The 18,456-nt window shown below is 55.2% G+C and overlaps 2 protein-coding genes and 1 non-coding gene across 6 annotated transcripts; 1 reads left to right on the forward strand and 2 right to left on the reverse strand.

The window, feature by feature from the left end:
- The first annotated feature begins 1,524 nt into the window (after window positions 1-1,524).
- Window positions 1,525-11,660, forward strand: PLTP (phospholipid transfer protein). Of its 2 annotated transcripts, XM_060125089.1 has the most exons (16): window positions 1,525-1,663; window positions 2,278-2,388; window positions 2,475-2,574; window positions 3,249-3,377; window positions 3,941-4,096; window positions 5,105-5,168; window positions 5,269-5,332; window positions 6,216-6,307; window positions 7,435-7,611; window positions 7,693-7,752; window positions 9,051-9,215; window positions 9,312-9,379; window positions 10,515-10,557; window positions 10,670-10,733; window positions 10,819-10,895; window positions 11,329-11,660. In XM_060125089.1, exons 2-16 carry the CDS (start codon window positions 2,289-2,291, stop codon window positions 11,458-11,460), a joined length of 1,491 nt encoding a protein of 496 aa, XP_059981072.1. In that variant the 5' UTR covers window positions 1,525-1,663; window positions 2,278-2,288; the 3' UTR covers window positions 11,461-11,660. The 2 variants fall into 2 exon arrangements, with proteins under 2 accessions (XP_059981072.1, XP_059981073.1); XM_060125090.1 differs by lacking the exon at window positions 3,941-4,096.
- TRNAE-UUC (transfer RNA glutamic acid (anticodon UUC)) lies at window positions 8,668-8,740 on the reverse strand. The gene has a single exon. It is a non-coding gene; the product is annotated as a tRNA-Glu (tRNA).
- CTSA (cathepsin A) lies at window positions 11,577-18,453 on the reverse strand. 3 transcript variants are annotated; one of them, XM_060125091.1, is made up of 15 exons: window positions 18,338-18,453; window positions 17,925-18,106; window positions 17,304-17,415; window positions 16,988-17,038; window positions 16,811-16,897; window positions 16,426-16,581; window positions 15,994-16,085; window positions 15,540-15,624; window positions 14,876-14,967; window positions 14,716-14,794; window positions 14,488-14,627; window positions 13,358-13,433; window positions 12,566-12,655; window positions 12,287-12,391; window positions 11,577-12,031 (listed from the first exon to the last, which is right to left on the reverse strand). In XM_060125091.1, exons 1-15 carry the CDS (start codon window positions 18,389-18,391, stop codon window positions 11,948-11,950), a joined length of 1,485 nt encoding a protein of 494 aa, XP_059981074.1. In that variant the 5' UTR covers window positions 18,392-18,453; the 3' UTR covers window positions 11,577-11,947. The 3 variants fall into 3 exon arrangements, with proteins under 3 accessions (XP_059981074.1, XP_059981075.1, XP_059981076.1); XM_060125092.1 differs by having other exon boundaries at window positions 17,925-18,162; window positions 18,338-18,355; XM_060125093.1 differs by having other exon boundaries at window positions 18,222-18,346.
- Between the last annotated feature and the right edge of the window lie 3 nt (window positions 18,454-18,456).

Consider the following 18,456-nt stretch of genomic DNA (forward strand, 5'->3'; position numbering starts at 1 on the left):
ATCCAATTGTATCCATTTTAGGATGTGGAAATTGAGGCTTACAGCTGCTAAAGTAAGGGGTCCAAGGTCATACATCTAAAAATTGACAGTCTAGGATTTGAACCCTTCGAACACAGTCAAAGCACTTAACTACTGGGCTGTAAACACTCACTTCTGACCTCCCACCCTGCCATGAACAGTCTCTGAGCTCCCCAGTAGTAGCCAAGGATTGTCTTTACCTCTAGTTTCCGGCTAAAGAGGGTTCATAATAATGCCAACCTCACAGGTTGTTAAGAAGATTAAACAGGGCTTCCCTGGTGGCGCAGTGGTTAAGAATCCGCCTGCCAGTGCAGGGGACAGGGGTTCGAGCCCTGGCCCGAGAAGATCCCACGCGCCGCAGAGCAACTAAGCCCATGCACCACAACTACTGAGCCCACGTGCCACAACTACTGAAGCCCGCGCACCTAGAGCCCGTGCTCTGCAACAAGAGAAGCCATGACAATGAGGACTCTGCGCACCACAACGAAGAGTAGCCCCCCGCTCGCCGCAACTAGAGAAAGCCCGCGCCCAGCAACAAAGATCCAACGCAGTCAAAAGTAAACACAAACAAAAAAATAAATAAATAAAAGAAGATAAAACAAGTTAATCTAGATCTCGGGTGACCAACCATCCTGGTTTCCCTGGGACTGAGGGGGCTCCCTGGAAGGGAGACTTTCTGTTTCAAAATCTGGGAAAGTTCTGGGCAAATTAGGAGGAATTGCTCATCATGCCTGGATTCGTGCTTTGTGCTAAATACATGTTCAACAGACATTAATCATCGTTTCTCCTTTCCACTTACATGCATTTGATAACAAAAAGGTAGCAAGCACCCACTCTGTGCCCATCCTAGGAGCTGGGAACACCGATAGGCAGTACACGTGCAGAGAACCTAGCTCCAAAGTCTCACCAAAAATCCACAGTCCCTGGGGAAATGCCAAACCTCTCTCCAGGTGATTCCCGCAGCTTGTGTGCTGTCTTCCTGGGCTGGCAGTATTTGGATGAACCCCAGTGGGAGAGGTCCCTGGGCCCTTAAGGTCCGCAGGCAGTGACACAGAGACAGTGGGCGTGGGGTGGCCGTGGGGCTTCCCATAGTGAAACCTGGCAAAGAGAGGTACTGAGATGATTCTGGGTGGAAGGGAAGGAAAAAAACGTGCCTTGGGCATTGACTCTGTGGCTTGCCCTGGGCCTAAGAGGTAGTTCCTATTGTCACACACATTTTGCTGGATGAGGAAACTGAGGCTCAGGAACCCAAGTGAAATGACTTGTTCAGGATCATGCAGGAGGAGATGGGTAACAGGAATTTGAACCAAGGTCCCAGCAAAGCAGGGATTACTGGGGTTGGGCGGGCCGACTTCTGCACTTCCCTCCCTCCTGCCGGGCTTGGGTCCCCCACTTGTCTTGACAACGGCCAGGCTTGTCACGGGGCTCCGTACAGCCCTCTCCACCCTCCCGGCTGCCAGCGTCCCGCCCCATTCCCTCCCAACCCCTGAAGGAGGAGGGGAGAGTGGGAGAGAGGAGGGGGGTCGGGGAGGCCCGTCTTTATAAAGGCGGCTGGAACAGCGCTGCCCGCCAGACCCCGCCGCCTGGATCCCCTGCTTTGCCCGCCGCCCCACGTGACCGCGCCGACCACCAGCTCCACCTCTGAGTGAGTTGGGGCGCGTCCCCATCCACCCCCAGACCCTCGCCCGGCCGCGTGGTCTACTGAGCCCGGGGTGGGGAAGAGAGCCCCTGAAGGAGGGCGCTGAAACGGGGGGCACCAGGCAGAAGCCCGACGACAGGTATTTAGGACCTGGAGGAGCCGGGAGACCCGGGAGCCGGAGGTCGGGCCGGCAGCTTTCTCCCTTGGCTCCTCCGGCTCGGGGCCTAGGAGACCGCAAGCCACCCCCGAGGAATGCGCGTGCAGCCGTTCCCATGGTAACGTGCAAGCCGCGCCCGCCCGCCGCAGAGGAAGAGGGATGTTGTTGGGCGAGGGGGGGCTTGGTCCCCGGGAGGTCCAAACTCGTCATGCGGTCGTTGCAAAAGCGAGCCGAGGAGGTCCCCTTCCTCTCCCCCGTGCCCCAAATCCTCTGGGAGCCAGAGCGCACGTCGCATGAGCCTCAGTTTCCGCGTCTGTCAAATGGAGGCAATGTTATTGGTTCCAAGTTCCCCGAAGAGCTATCTCAAGCTTAACGATCCCGGCCAGCCCCCTCTTTTGGTTGGCCATCCGAGGAGTGGGTTTTAGAGGCCCGGATGACTCCCGCGATCCCACCCCACCCCCAGGCCCGCTCGCCATGGCCCTCTTCGGGGCCCTGTTTCTAGCGCTGCTGGCAGGCGCTCAGGCTGAGCTCCCCGGCTGCAAGATCCGCATCACCTCCAAGGCGCTTGAGCTAGGTAAGAGTGGGGGCGGGCCGGGGCGGCTGTGGGAGGAGTCGCACCGGCAGGGCGTGCAGGAGCTAAGGGCCTCATTGCTGCTTCAGTGAAGCAGGAGGGTTTGCGCTTTCTGGAGCAAGAGCTGGAGACCATCACCATTCCGGACGTGCGGGGCCGAGAAGGCCACTTCTACTACAATATCTCTGAGTAAGTGGGGGCCGAGGGGGCGGGGTCTTGGTAGGGGGCGGGGCTTAGGAAATACCTACAGAGTCTCGAAGACAGGATGCCTGAGCGTAATGTGGGCGTGGCCAAATCGAGGAGGCTGGACTTAAGACACTGAATGAGGCCCGAAAAGATAAAGGCCTAGACTGCCTACAGAGGCGGGACCAAGGAGGTGGGCGTGGCCTAAAAATGTAGTAGGGACCGAGAAAAGTGAAGCCTAACCTGTGGAACTGAGGCTGGCCAAAGAGTTCCAGAGAGGCGGAGTCAAGAAAATTGCCGGTGGATGAGAGTGGGATGTAGGGCACCCGGGTGGAGCTAATGGGAGAGGTCAGAGGAACCAGAGATAAAGGCCTGTGGTTTAGGATAGTGGGGACAGGGTCTAGCAATCCCAGGGTGGGGAAGGGAAGGAAGACTTCTAAGAGAGGGGGTGAAGCTCACCTTTAACACCTGGATCATGAGAAGTTAGTCTCTGACCCACCCAAGTCCAAGTTTTCGCCACCCAAGCACAGGTTGGGTACGTGAGGGGCAATGGAAGAATTCATTCTACCCACGCCAGCTTCCCCAGGCCTGGACTGGAAGAGGAAGGAATGAATTTGCTGTGGTTGGGTGGGGTCCCCTTTTCTTGGTCCTGAATTTGACCCTGAGGTCTCCTCCCACAGGGTGAAGGTCATGGAGCTGCAGCTGACATCCTCTGAGCTCCATTTCCAGCCAGAGCAGGAGCTCATGCTACAGATCAACAATGGCTCCTTGGGGCTGCGCTTCCGGAGACAGCTCCTCTACTGGTTCTTGTGAGGACCCGGCACCCTCAGGGCAGTGGAGGGCGGATCAGGAGGACTGGGGGTGCTGTGGAGCTGTGGGCAATCCTTTAGCCTTTTTTTTTCTGGCTGCGTTGGGTCTTCGTTGTTGCGCGCGGGCTTTCTCTAGTTGCGGCGAGCGGGGTTGACCCTGTTGTGGTACGCGGGCTTCTCATCGCGGTGGCTTCTCTCGTTGTGGAGCACGGGCTCTAGAGCGCAGGCTCAGTAGTTGTGGCGCAAGGGCTTAGCTGCTCCGCAGCATGTGGGACCTTCCCAGACCAGGGATCAAACCCGTGTCCCCTGCATTGACAGGCGGATTCTTGACCACTGTGCCACCAGGGAAGTCCCCCTTAGCCTTTCTGAGCCTCAGTTTCCTCATCTGTACAATAGGGACAATCTTACCCAATTCATAGAATGTCTGGTATACTGTGCAGAAGTAAATAAAGTCTTATTAAGAGCAGTCATGATGTAGAGGGGTGGGGAGGAGGGCAGTGAAGACTTGGTTAAGCTCTAAGCCAGAGTGAACATTAACCCTCCCACCCCCACCCCCACCGCAGCTACGATGGGGGATATATCAACGCCTCTGCCGAGGGTGTGTCCATCCACACCGCTCTGCAGCTCTCCCGGGATCCCACTGGCCGGATCAAAGTATCCAACGTCTCCTGCCAGGCCTCTGTCTCCAGAATGCATGCAGCCTTTGGGGGAACCTTCAAGTAAGCCCCGTCCCCAAGCCCAGTGCACGCCATTTGAGACCCACAGCCCATCTGCTTAGTGCAACGCACAATGTGCAGGCTTGGGAGTCAGACTAACTGGGTCTAAATCTCAGCGCCACCACTTCCTGGCTGTGTGACCTTGGGCAAGTCGCTGAAGCTCTGTAAGATAGGGATGGTAATAGGACCTACTTTATGAGATGTGAGGACTGTTTATCTTAATCTATATAAAAATATTTAGAACAGTACCTGACATATAGTATGGGCTAGCCACTTAGATAAGAACCATTGAGAGGACCAGCGTACACAGTGGGGTACTTGGTTGGGTGTGTACTTGCTTCTCAATAATTGGTAGCTCTTACTACTAATAACAAAAATAATAACATAGTTCCAGGTTTGGGGCTGAGAAGGGGAATTTGTGCTGGTTCTGGAAGAGGGTGGGGGAGAGAAAATGGTGGATTTATTATCTGCTGTTGGCCAATTTGGTCAATTTTTTATTTATTCAACAAAGTGTATGCCAGGCCCTGAGGATTTAAAAAGGAGCACAGAGCCTGACTGGAGGGACAAAACATTTGTCATTGGGGCCTTGAGAGAGGGACCAAGAAAGTACTCTGGAGAAGGGAGGTTCAGAGGAGGGTAATCCAGGAGGACTGCCTGGAAGAGGAAGCATCTGCACCCAGATGGGGAAATACAGGACAGGAGCATTGAGGGTGTAAGGGAGGACATGAGTAAGCATATGGAGCTGAGGATGCTCAGAGGAGATTTGAGGAACTCTGGGTAGATTCATTTGGCTGGTGGGGGACAGGGTGGGAGAGGAGGTCTTGAGAATCAGCCTGGAGAAGGGGATTTGAGCCCAAGTCATGGAAAACCTCCACTAAAGAGGTGGTAATTTAAGTCAAAGTAGGGGTATTCCCCCCACCCCTCACCATCTCTGGATGCTGTGATTTCTCCCAGACCTGGGTTGGGGGTGGGGCAGGGTCTGGATTCACCTGGCCTCTCCTCTCCTCACAGGAAGGTGTATGAATTCCTCTCCATGTTCATCACCTCAGGGATGCGCTTCCTCCTCAACCAGCAGGTGTGGGCAGTGGCGAGTGGGGGGCAGGCGGTGTTGGGGGACAGCGGGGGTGGGCATGCCCTCTCTTTCGAAGACCCTGACTCTGGCCCCCACCTCCCAGATCTGCCCCGTGCTCTACCATGCAGGGACCGTGCTTCTCAACTCCCTGCTGGACACCGTGCCTGGTGAGTTGGTGCGGGTGGGACGGAGAGCTCTGGGCCCGGCCTTGGGTCTGGAGTGGGGCTGGGGAGGAGGCTAGGTGCGCAGCTATCAGGTAGCACCTGAGTAGGCCTCTTCCAAGCCCTGTGATGGAACAGCCCTGGGTTCAAATGTGGCCTCTGCCTTCCTGCGTGACCCAAGGTAAGTACTCACTTCTCTCACTTGGTTTCCTTGCCTGGCTGAGGACTACTCCCCCGGGTTGCTGAGGGTTGACTGAGGGCATGGCTGTCAAGATCCTTAATATGTGCTTGCTGTTGGGGCCTCATTTGTGTTCATCACTGGGCACTTAATAGGAGCTCAATTAACGTGAATTCTCTTTTCCTAAGCTATGAGATCATCACGCCACATACAAGGGGCACAGGACAGGAAGGAGAAGGCAGGGGAAACCAATGAGAGAAGGGAATCCCTTGCCATCTTGTTTAGTGACTTGATGAAACCTATGTACTGATAGTAGTAGTAGTAGTAATAACAACAACAACAACAACAATAATAATAGGGACTCCCCTGGCGGTTGAGTGGTTAGGACTCGGCGCTTTCACTACTGTGGCCCTGGGTTTAATCCCTGGTCGGGGAACTAAGATCCCGAAAGCCGCCCAGTGTGGCACCCCACACCCCCCAAAAAAAAAAACCACCACAAAATTCCCACAATAATAATAGCTAACATTGTTGAGCACTTCCTGCACACCAGGCACTAAATGCTTTCCACGTAAAACTAATTTGATCCTCATAACAACCCTATGAGGGAAGTATTAGGATCACCATTCTATGAACGAGCAACTGAGGCCCAGAGAGCTTAAGCACCCTGCCCAGCATCACACAACTTTGCGGGACTCAAGCCCCTCCCCGCAGTGCGCAGTGCTGTGGACGAGCTCGTTGGCATTGACTACTCCCTCGTGAAGGATCCCGTGGCCTCCGCCAGCAGTCTGGACATGGAATTCCGGGTGAGCTGTCTGGCTGGTGTGTGTAACCAGACACCCTCCTTCTCCCCTACATTGCTGGGTTCAGTTCCCTAAAGCACAACTCTGATGCGGCCCCTCCATTGCTGGGGACGCGGTGGCTTCCCACTGGCTACAGAATCAGGTTCAACTCCTGAGCCTGGCACTCAGCCTTGTTCATCTTGTCTGGCCCCAACTTTCTCACTTCATCCTGTTCCTCTGCAGCTACTAGTTCCAAAAAGATGCCCTTCGCTTCCTACCTCAGGGCCTTTGCTCATGCTGTCTTCCCCCATCTTCCCTGAAGGAATTGAACATTCAGCTCTAACGCACACAATCTCATTTCATCCTCTCACAACGCTGTACATCAGGTAGTGACGTTATACTCATTTTAGGGATGTGGAGACTTGCTCAGGGAGGCGACGGCACCTGTCCAAGGCCACTCAACTAGTATGTGGCCATTAACATTGCCCCTCCCAGTGGAGTGTAGCAGAGTTTCAGAGCAGACTCTGGAGCTAGAATGCCTGAAGGTCAGCTCCCAGCTCTGCCACTTACTGGCTGTGTGATCTTAAGCCAGTGGCTTAACCTTTCTATGCCTGTTTCCTAATACGTAAATGGAAATAATACAGTAAGAAAAGATAATCTCGGGACTTCCCTGGCGGTCCAGTGGTTAAGACTCCATGCTTCCGCTGCAGGGGGCACAGGTTCGATCCCTGCTCAGGGAATTAAGATCCCACATGCCGCGTGGCAAGGCCAAACAATTAAGAAAAAAAAAGAGAAGATAATCTCATGGGATGTTATGTGGATTAAAGGAGTTGGTCTAGGTAAGGGGCACAGAAGAATTACTGTGTATATGTAGGCAGCAGCTGCCATCATTACTACCATCTAGTCTCAAGGCCCACTCAAGTGCTACCTCCTCCTTGAACCCTTTGCTGAGCCTCCCTTCTCCAGTCTGATGGGATTGCTCCCTTGAAGCACTCCTGCTACCCTCCTTTCCATGCTTTTTAAGAAAAATACCTGTTGAGTCCCCCAAGGACAGCAACCGGGTCCAACCCCCCACCATCCCCACAGGGCCTGGAGACATCTGGGTGCTGGGCTAGTCTGCCTTGGCCCTGACCCTGATCCTCCAACCCCAGGGGGCCTTCTTTCCCCTGGCTGAGGGCAACTGGAGCCTGCGCAATCGGGCGGTGGAGCCCCAGCTGCCCGAGGAAGAGCGGATGGTATACGTGGCCTTCTCTGAGTTCTTCTTCGACTCTGCCATGGAGAGCTACTTCCAGGCAGGGGCCCTGAAGCTGTCGCTGGTGGGGGCCAAGGTATGCCAGGGTCTGTTTGTGGGATGGGCAAGAGGGGACCTGTGATGGAACTTCTGCCTTATCCCCAATTCCCTGGTCCAGGTGCCCCATGATCTGGACATGCTGCTGAGAGCCACCTACTTTGGGAACATCGTCCTGCTGGTGAGTGTCAGCGGGAGGTAGGAACCTGGCCAGGGGGGTGGGCACGCCATCCGCGCACTGTGATGGGACCAGTGAGGCAAGTAGAGCCCCCAGTGGCAGCTGTGGAGTAGACAGAAGGCCTGGCCTCCTGCCTGTGGCCACATCCGCTCGCTTGGCCAAGCCTGTTTCCAGGTCTGTGAAGGGGGCTTGCTGCCCCCGCTCCGTCTCCTTCACGAAGCCATGATGAGGGTGGGCTGAGAACCCAAGCTCGGCCAGTGTAGGGGCTTTCACAGCGACTGATGTATTATCCTTTTTGCTTATCTTCCCTTGTTTAATGGGGAGTTAAATTTTTTAAAGAAATAGTTCAGTGATCATTAAAGGACCTGTCCTTGGTTCTTCCTTGTAAATGATGGAGCTGAGATTTGAACCCAGATAGGAATCTGTGTGATTCCAAGTCACCCTGCCTCTCTCCTCTATACTATGCAACCTCCCAGAGTTGTCATGAAGATTAAATGAATTAATACATTTGGAGCAACTACAACAACAGAGGAAGTGCTCAGTCAACACCAGCTGCTCTGAATGCTATCCTTGTCATCATCATGATCGTGGCCAAGTGTTGTTAAGAGCATGGACTCTATTGCCAGACTGCCTGGGTCTGAGTCCCAGTTCTGCAACTAAATAACAACTTGGACAAGTTGCTTAACCTCTCTGTGCCTCAATTTCCCCATCTCAAAAATGGGTGTAATTTAATACCTGCTTCACACAGTTATTGTGAGGTTTAAATGAGCTAATACACGTGAAGTGTTTGGTGAAAAGTAAGCACTTGGTCACTACACTGCCTGTAGAAGAAATAGCTCAGCAGTTTCAAGAAAAGAGATATGGCACGAAGCTTGAGATTTTTTTTTTGGCCACACTGTGCGGCTTGCGGGATCCTAGTTCCCCAACCAGGGATTGAACCTGGGGCCACGGCAGTGAAAGCGCCGAGTCCTAACCACTGGACTACCAGGGAATTCCCTGGGATATTTAACGCAAAGAGACTATCCCGGAGGAGTCTGGATTGGAGATGGGTCCTGAATACTGAGAACTCAGGAAAGCAGAAAGAGAAGGAAGGAGGCATTCCTAGAATGAAACATCCCCTTGTCTGAGCAAAGGCAGAGGCTGGACACAGTTCTGGAGGGTTCCAGAAGCCAGACCAGTCTTCCCATTTGTGTCTCTGGGCTCCCAGATGGTACAGCCACCCCCCTCCTCCCCAGGGACTCAACAGGGAGGAGGACTTGACCCGTCTGGAACTTGACCTGTCCTCCCTGCTCTGTCCCCAGAGCCCGGCAGTGATCGACTCTCCGCTGAAGCTGGAGCTGCGGGTCACGGCGCCACCACGCTGCACCATCAAGCCCTCGGGCACCACCATCTCTGTCACTGCCAGTGTCACAATCGCCCTGGTCCCACCCGACCAGCCCGAGGTCAAGCTGTCCAGCATGACCATGGTACGGACACCAGCGTCGGGGCTGTGAGGGATCGGGGAGGAGGACTGCGGACACCCTTTGGGGCCGTAACACCACCCTCCCTACCTTCCTACACAGGATGCCCGTCTCAGTGCCAAGATGGCACTCCAGGGGAAGGTGCTGCGCACACAGCTGGACCTGCGCAGGTGGGCGAGCCTGTAACCTCTCTGAGCCTCAGTGTCTTCAGGATAATCACACCTGCCCAAAAATACTGGGGAGCTAAAATGCAGTCATACCTATAAGCCACTGGAGAGCTGGGGTCTTGTTAACGCATAAAAAGTGTTTCATTTTAGTGTAGTTTCTCTGCATTCTCACCACCCAGAGCAGGTATTATGAGAGATGACCAAGCTGGCCCAGCAAGGTTAAATGACACACCTACAGTCACACAGCAAAGTGCACGAAAACATGGATTTTGCACATCTTAGCTTTGTGATCTTAAAACAAGTCACTTTATCTTTCTGAGCTTCGTTTCCTTCATGCATTAAATATAGAAAATAGTAGCACCTACTTTCCAAGGACGTGCCGTCTGACGTGGCAGACACTAGCCACATGTGGCTGTTTACATTTAATTACAATTAAATAGTTCCTCAGTTGTTCATTTCTATAACCACATGTAGCTAATGGTTACTGTGTGGACAGTGCAGATACAGAACATTTTACAGAAAGTTCTACTGGACAGCGTTGTTCTGGGGAGTTAAATGAGATAATGCAGGGTGAGGTTAGGAGTCTAGATTCTGCAGACAGGTTCTGCAGTTTGCCAGCTATGTGACCTTATGCAAATTACTTAATCTCTCTGGGCCTCATTTGCCTCCTCTGTAAAGTGCAAATTGTAATAGTGCCTGTTTCTTAGGGTTGTTATGAGGTGGCATTTTAAGATAGTTTAATAATATTTAACTTTTTAACATGCACAGTATCTGGCAGGGAGTAAGCACTGAAAGTTTTGCTAAATAAACGTAAACAACACATGTAAAGCCATCAGCATAAGTCTAGCTTACAGGAGGTACTCCACACATAAAAGGTAGCAGACTTGAAATTAAACAAACAAACAAAAAAAACTAGAAAAAAAAGTAGCAGACTTGGAGAAAAGGCGACTCAAAGAGGGAGAGATGACTCACCCAAGGATACACACCTGGAAACTGGTAGAACCCCCTGGAAAGGTTTGTAGGTGTAACATGTAAGACTGAAACTCAGGGGCTTTGGGTGGGTAGAGGCCTGAGTGGCCTGGAGAAGGTGGAGCTTCCAAGGGCTCGTGCCCACTGGACCCTTCTTTTTTCCCCACAGGTTCCGAATCTACTCAAACCAGTCTGCATTAGAGTCGCTGGCAGTGAGCTGGGAATTGAGGCGGGGGGGGCGGGCCAGGGCTGGGATTGAGGTGGGCAGCGAAGGCGAGCCCACCCTCTACAGGCTGCCCTAACTTCCTCCCTCCTCCCTCCCAGCTGATCCCACTGCAGACCCCTCTGAAGACCATGCTGCAGATTGGGGTGATGCCCATGCTTAATGGTAGGGCTGGGGGAAGTGAGGAGGGAGGGGGAAAGGACAGGGGAGCCAGGTGGGCCCAGATTGAGCTGGCTGTTCCCATCCACAGAGCGGACCTGGCGTGGGGTGCAGATCCCACTCCCCGAGGGTATTGACTTTGTGCGCGAGGTGGTGACGAACCACGCGGTGAGTAGGGGTGCGATGGGGAAGGAGGGCAGAGCCTTCCCCTCCCTCTACAGCTCTCGTGTGCCCTCCGTGACCTGATCCTAGCTTCTCCCTTATCAACTGCCTCTTCTTATTTTAATCTTACATCAGATTCGTCCAGCCCTTTGCACCAGCTGTGTCCTCACCTTGGAACACTCTTCCCTGATTCTACCCTCAGTGCCTACTAATCTTTCAGGTCTTAGCTAAGAGCTCATCTCCTCCAGGAAGCCCTCCTTGACCTCCACAGGCTGTGCTCCTGCAGCCTCTGTTTCAGCACCCTTCATAGGGAGTTATAAGAACTGCTCTGCTGCTCCACCTCTCCCACTAGATTGAGGCCAGGGACTCTTGTCTCCGTCTCTAAACCCTGCTCTCGGTAATGGAATGAAGAGACTCCCTTCTCTGCCTCCCTGCACAGGGTTTCCTCACCATCGGGGCTGACCTCCACTTTGCCAAAGGGCTGCGAGAGGTGATTGAGAAGAACCGGCCTGCCAACACGGGGGACCCCCTAGCACCCAGTGCCCCGCCACCCTCCATGGCAGCTGTCTGAGTCCTCAACCCCGACCCTCGCAGCTGCATTCAGGACTCCACCGTCTCTCATTCCCTCCCTCACCCCATCACAGCCTCTAGTGTCCTCTAACCCCCAGTGCCACAGAGAAGATGGGGTTTTAAGCTGTACCCAATTTAATTCCATAATCACAGTCAATCCATCAATTACAGTCCGTCCACCCTCCCCGTGGGCTGTCCTGAGCTCTGTTGTGTTCCTGGGATGCGATCAGTGCCTTGAGGGCATTCTTTAAGCAGGGAGGGGGCCAGGCCTCACCCCAGTGAGTTATAAAGTGCAAACTCCCCCCAGACTGTATATGTGAGGCGCTGGGGCCAGGTCTGGGATGCACAGGGCTGCGGAGGCGGGTGGGGTCAGTTCTGGAGGCAGGGATCTGCCCCACAGGGGCATTTTGCATAAAGGAGGACCTCCCTCCCGGCAGGAGAGGCTGGGAAGGGCTGGATCAGGCCGTGGGGGGCTGCTCCCATGGTCATCAGTATGGCTGCTTATTCAGGAAGCGGGAGAACATGGTGAGGGCAGCCTGGGGCTTGTCAGTGGGGACCATGTGTCCGGCACCCTGAAGGGCAAAGCTTCGTGAGATTCCTTCCCTGTACAACCCCTGCCCTTGGGTGCTTCCTTCATCCTACTGGACCCCTCTAGCCAGTGACCTTCCTGCTCCCCCAATCCATCTGTTTTTCCCATCTTCCCCCGAAAACTTGCCCTTCCACGGGCCAGATGGTAACCCAGCATAAAAGGAGGTCAGAAGGAAAGGACAGGTGGGTCCTGCCCCATCCCCCCAGCCCCCCTAGTCCTCACCAGGCCCAGGCCCTACCTTGATGGTAAGAAAGGCGATGTGGGAGAACTCCTTCACGAAGCCAGCGATCTGCTCTCCACTGTCCCCGTAGTCCACCAACCAGGGCCGGCGCTGTACCTCCATCTGCCCCACCAGGAAAGACTTAGCAGCCTGTAGCTGCCCCGTCATCTCTGCTCACAGCCACCAGCAAGACCTCAGGGGCCGGGAACTCCTCCAGGTTTGCCCCCTCTGTCTGCCAGAGCCACGCTGCACTACCCCTGTACCGGCCCAACCCCAGGGCTGGGACCCCGGGCTCACCTTCTGGTTGAGGGAATCCACAAACCACTCATCTCCCATGAAATTGCAGGCCATGTCCACATCTCCGTTGTACAGCAGGATCCGGTATTTCTGAAGCAGGGCAGGGGAAAAATGGGGGGTTTGGAATAAGCCCAAACCCCAGCCCTTCCCCAGTTCAAGCCCTACCCCTCAGGGAATTCAAGAGGCCCAGCTAAACAGCATAAACCAGGAAACGCTTGTGTTTTCTGACCACTTCCTACCTGCCCAGTGCTCTGCTAAATGCTTTCCCTATGAAGGTAGTAGATACCATCAATAACCCCATTTTATGGATGGGGAAATCAAGTCTCAAGATATATGAGAAACTTGCCCAGAGTCACCCGGCTAGTAGGCTAGTAAAGGGACTTGTACTCAGGCAGTCTGACCCCAGAGCCCATGCTTGAACCACTGTGCTGTACAGAACCTGGTCCTACCCCAGCTCTGCCAGTATCTCCTAGGTGACCTTGGACAAGGCCCTCTCCCACCTCAGACCCCAGTCTGCCTCTCTGTAACACGATCTGACTAGCTCTTCTCACCCTAATGGCTCCTTGGCTGACGCGGACCTCTCTGCCCCCTCCAGCAGAGCAGCGTAAGGTGGGGACAGAGCCAGGTTCAAATCCTGACTCTGCTGACCACAGGACCTAGGGCAAGTGACTTCACTTCTTGGAGTTTCAGCTTCCCCTGCCCCGAGTGGCGCCCTGAAGGAGCCCCCGCCTCGCCACACTGCTCCAGGGTCCTGAGGCTGCTGGTGGACCCAGCTGTGCTGGCCCCACTCACCTGTGCGGCCAGCAGCTTCAGGTACTGGGAACACATGGTTTGGTAGAGACGGCGGTACTGGATATTCACCAGGAAGCTGCAGGAGCACACGGGCAGGAAGACCAGGTCCAGGTTGGGGGAGAAAAAGGGACAATAGATCAGACGCCCTCCCCTATCCCCTCCTATTCCCAAGCTCCAGCCTAAGAGGCAGATAGCTGGGATTCAGTCCCTCCTTGGGCATGTAACCTCTCTAGGACTTATCTAGATGGGGGGGAGGGACTGGAATTCAGAGGTCCCCAACTCTCCTCCATTTAGAAATGTACAGGGACACTTTGTTACAATGGCTGGGCTGCACTGGCATGAGTGCATAAGGGCTCGTGCTGACCAATCAGAATGGAACTGAATGGCCCCTGCTGTGCCAGGTGTCACCCTCTTACTTGTAGGGGTCATAGGAGATGTGGGCAGCTAGGGTGGTACTGGAGTCAGGGAGGGGCTGGGGATGGGAATGTCTTTTTACTAAATACCATTTAAGTAATTGATACTTTAACAACCAATGTGGCTGCTTAAGAATGAAGTGGCTGGGACTTCCCCGGTGGTCCAGTGGTAAAGAATCCGCCTTCCAATGCAGGGGACGTGGGTTGGATCCCTGGTCGGGGAACTAAGATCCCACATGCCTCGGGGCAACTAAGCCGGTGCCACAACTACTGAGCTCGCACGCCTCAACGAGAGAGCCTGCATGCCGCAAACTATAGAGCCCATGCGCCACAACTAGAGAGAAGCCCGTGCGCTGCAACTAGAGAGAAGCCCATGCACTGCAACGAAGACCCGACACAGCCAAGGATTAAAAAAAAAAAAAAAAAAAAATGAAGTGGCTGGGGGAATTCCCTGGAGGTCCAGTGGTTAGGACTCCTGCGTTTTCACTGCCAAGGGCTCGGTTCAATCCCTGGTTGGGAACTCAAAAAAAAAAAAAAAAGAATGAGGTGACTGAATATCAGTCAACTTCGGGGGGGTCAGAGACCTTGAACATCCTATTGTACAATTCAGCCACACCCCAAACACCCTCTGTGTCCCCACTGAGAAACCCTAGCCAAAGGATCCCTGGGAACAACAGCCCGCCACCCCCCAGGCCACAAGCGGTCACAGAAACCCACTTGCACACGTCCCAGCGGGGCAGCTGCTCGGGGATGTGGAGGGCCTTCCGCACAAGAGGGTTGTTGAGGTAGGTGGAGGCGGCTGTGGTGTTGGTGCAGGGGGGGTCCAGGCGCACCTCTCCCGCAGAACGCAGCAGTGCCTGGGGGGGGCACAGAGGGTCAGGATCTTTGCTTCCCTGCCCTGTCCCTCCCCACCCTGCTGGGAGGTAAGCGTGGGCCCTTGCACACCTGATGCCACATCTGCTTGGGTGGCAGGCGAGTGAAGATGTTGCCCAGGTCCTGGACCACGACAGTGTCCTTCTCGTACCTGCAAGTGAGGTCGGGGGATGAGTGCCTGAGCCTCCAGATGGGACTGGGGTTGGCCCAAGGGGCACACGGCAGGGCCCACCTTAGATGGCTGGGCACCCCCCCAGCACATGGAGCGTAGAGGTTGTAGACGTTGAGGCCGGAGCTGCCCACGATGTGGGACACTTCCTGAAGCTGCAATGATACCCCAAAAGCCACCATGCTTTACAGAATCCTGGCCTCCCCATGACCTCCCCAACAGCGCCCTAAGATTTATTGCTCTCCTGCTTCGCTTGGTCACTACCCTTTCCCCCCTTTCTTCACAGGCAGGGAAACTGAGGCTCAGTGGAAGGAATCTGCTAGTCCCGGGTCCAAATCCTAAGGTCTCTACTTCCTAGCACTGTGACTTCAGGCAAGCGACTTCGACACGCTTGGCCTCAGTTTCCTTTTCTGGAAAATGTGCCTAATAGCATCTCCCTTGAAGGAGACTCTTGAAGATGGAACAATCCACACTGCCATAGCTGAGCACAGTCCTGGCACATCGCAGACGATGGATGAGTGAGAAGCCCCTTCCCCTCACAGGGAAGTCACAGGAAGTGGTGTGGGAACACATGCATACTCATGTGTCCCAGAGGACATCGAATTGCTGAAGGGTGCAGGATAGGAAACCACAGGGGGATGAGGGGGAGGAGTCCCCAAAGGGGATGTGGTCCCCTTCTCAGGATGGGGGCCGTCAGGGGTGACGGAGGGCAGGGGCAGAACCTCACATTGGTCACGCATTGTGGGTCTTTGTTGTCGTAGAAGTTACACTTGTTTTGAGAGCAGCAGTGGGTCTGGAGGGAAGACCAGAGCCTGTAGGAGATGAGTGAGATTTGCTGAGGCCCATGGTGGGCAGAGAAGGCGAACACCCCATCTTCTCAACCTCCCATCACGGCCTGGACCCAAGGGACCTAATCCCAGGGAACAATGACATTTATCACAGGGCGTGGTATGTAGCTCCCAAACCTGGCTGCCCTGGGCCATGCTGCAGCCCTCCTGCGTCCCTTTACACTCTGATGTCTATGCTTTGGCCTTTCAGCACCAAAACCTTTCTAGCAAACCCAGCCCCGCCTTCTGCTCATCAACCAGGGTAGGACCCAAGATATCATGTGCCTGGCGGACAGACCTGAGGTCCCATGACCTGCTGCGCCCCAGAGATTGCCCAGCAGTCCCCTCCCATACCTGTTTCCCAGAAGGCCATGGTAGTAGGCGAAATAGACCAGGGAGTTGTCATTCTGCTCATAGCAGGAGAGTCCATTGCCCACAGCCAGCCCCTGTGAAACACCCAGGGCGTTAGCTCATCTGGACAGTGAGGAAGAAGAGCCTCCCTTGACCCGCACCCAGACCTTCAGCAGTCTGGAAACTGAAACCCGGGCTGGCTTGTGGGAGTGGGTGGAGGCGGGGGAGGCCACTCAACTTAAAGAATGGAGCTGGCAGCTTGAGGAGTAGGTTCCCTGTTGTGGAAGGCACACAGGCCGGGGAGACGCCAGCTAGTGGCAGGAATGTTATGAAGGAAGACTGGGTTGGAATGGAGGCGCTGACCTGTTTGACCTTTGCTAACCACAAGGCTATGACCCCAAGATGCCTCCCTTCCCTCCTGCAGCCTCCTTGCACCTGAAGGTTCATGCTGGGGTCCTGCATGACCAACACTGCCAGGGTGGGGATGTAGATGCCGGCATAGCTCTCTCCCGTCAGGAAAAGCTCGTTGTCCTTGTATTCCGGGAAGAGGCGGAAGAAATCTTTAAGGGCTTCAAAATTGCTCTGGGCCACCTGGGGATGGCAGGATGGATGGAATCGGGAAGTGTTGGTGTTTGAGCTAGAAAGAATCTCAGGGATAATGACACCAACCCATCCTGTTTGTACAACAGGTTGTGACTTGTCCAAACCACACCACCTAGCACACAACAGAGCCACGGATGGACTCCAAGGGCATGCTCTTTCTCTCCCCGCATCATGCCACCCAGCAAGGCTGGGGCACGTGGGCAGGCAGCGGACTCACCTCGGTGTCATTGGTTGCATAAGACTTGTCATCGGAGTAGGAAAAGCCCACCCCAGCTGGGGACTCGAGGTATAACACATTGGCAATCTACAGGGGAAGTGGAAACGGGCTAAGGAGGGCTCCCCACCCCATCCCAGTGCCCAGACACCCCCACAGGACCCACAGAGGCGGCGATACCAGGTTCCAGGAATAGGGGTTGTACTCCAGAGTGGCACCATCTGGCTGGATCTGCGGAGGAAAGAGATGGCTAAGTCCCAAGAGCCAGCTGGGGGTAGGGAAAGGGCCACCGTGCTGAGTACTGTACAATCGGGCAAAATCCCTGAAAGGTACTAATAGTCAAGCCAATGGTACAGATGAAGAAACTGAGGCTCAGGAAACGGACACATCTTCAGAAGATCACAAAGTCCTTTTCTCCTTCTTCCCCGCTTCTTTCCTTTGGGAACTGTCCCCTCCCTGCCCCTTACCAGGGGTTACTGAGCTGCTTTCCACTCACCAGGAAGGGGCCGTGCTCGGTGAGGAGGCCGTCTAGGGAGCTACAGCCCGGCCCTCCATTGAGCCACAGCACCACAGGGCTGCTCTTGGGATCCTTCTGGGACTCCACAAACCTGGGAGGGAGTCAGGCTAGGATGGGTGCAGGTGGGGGGAGGGCTCCTTCCGGCCCTCCCTGCTCCCAGGCTCCTTCAGGGGTCTTAATAACACCCCCACCCCCACCCCCACGCCCAGGCTCCCCTGGTGGCGCAGTGGTTGAGAATCCGTCTGCCAATGCAGGGGACAAGGGTTCGATCCCTGGTCCGGGAAGATCCCACATGCCGCGGAGCAACTAAGCCCGTTAGCCACAACCACAGAGCCTGCGCCCTAGAGCCCGCGAGCCACAACTACTGAAGCCCGCGCGCCTTGAGCCTGTGCTCCATAACGAGAGAAGCCACCGCAATGAGAAACCCGCGCGCCGCAACGAGAAAGCCCACGCGCAGCAACGAAGACCCAACACAGCCAAAATAAGTAAATAAATAAAACAAATTTATATAAAAAAAAGAACCCCCCCCTCCCTATCATCTCCCCCGGTGGGCATCGCAGTGTCCCTCCCAACCCCGCCCTGGAAGGCAGGGCTGCAGACCAGTAGTGGAGGTGCTTGGAGCCGGAGCCTCTGAGGTAGCCAGAGTACTGGCGGAAAGACGGCTGCTTGGTCAGCCCTGGCAGGTACTGGATCTCGTCCTGGTCGGGGGCTGCCTCGCTTCGGGGCGCCCAGGAGAGCAGCAGCAGCAGGAGGAATGGCGGCGACAGCGCGGCTCGGACCATCTGCGGCAGGAAGCGGGTGCCGGCTGTTTACTCGCTCGCTCGCTGCTCAGCCGCCCCTAGGGAAGAGCTGGCGGCTCATCAGCGAGGGAAGCCCAGGCCCAGTCCCAGCTCCCACCCGCTGAGCTTCCTCCGCCGCGCCGCGCCGCGCCGCGCCCCGCCGCGCCCCGCCCCGGGGGCTCCTGGGTCCCTTCCAGCCTCCGGGATCTCTTCCAGCCTCCGGAGTCCCCTCACCTCTGCTGCCTCGCGTCCTTGCTCTCCCGGAGGTGGCCCGCGACGGGAAGTCATGTGTACTCCGAGTCACGTGTGCTCCAGCGTCACGTGACAGTCTTCCTCCTGCCCATCCCGCCCCC

This window comes from Lagenorhynchus albirostris, chromosome 15 (assembly GCF_949774975.1).
Source record: "Lagenorhynchus albirostris chromosome 15, mLagAlb1.1, whole genome shotgun sequence".
Taxonomy (NCBI): domain Eukaryota; kingdom Metazoa; phylum Chordata; class Mammalia; order Artiodactyla; family Delphinidae; genus Lagenorhynchus; species Lagenorhynchus albirostris.

Bases quoted from the DNA above. Each gene is read 5' to 3' on its own strand.
- PLTP (XM_060125089.1), top strand. From the start codon at position 2,289: ATGGCCCTCTTCGGGGCCCTGTTTCTAGCGCTGCTGGCAGGCGCTCAG. The intron at 5,333-6,215 runs GTGAGTTGGTGC...CCCTCCCCGCAG, and splicing joins CCTGCTGGACACCGTGCCTG to TGCGCAGTGCTGTGGACGAG. The intron at 10,558-10,669 runs GTGAGCTGGGAA...CCTCCCTCCCAG, and splicing joins CTGCATTAGAGTCGCTGGCA to CTGATCCCACTGCAGACCCC.
- CTSA (XM_060125091.1), bottom strand. From the start codon at position 18,391: ATGACTTCCCGTCGCGGGCCACCTCCGGGAGAGCAAGGACGCGAGGCA. The intron at 17,039-17,303 runs GTGAGTGGAAAG...TTTCCTCCGCAG, and splicing joins CCGAGCACGGCCCCTTCCTG to ATCCAGCCAGATGGTGCCAC. The intron at 14,628-14,715 runs GTGTGCAAGGGC...TGCCCCCCCCAG, and splicing joins CCAAGCAGATGTGGCATCAG to GCACTGCTGCGTTCTGCGGG.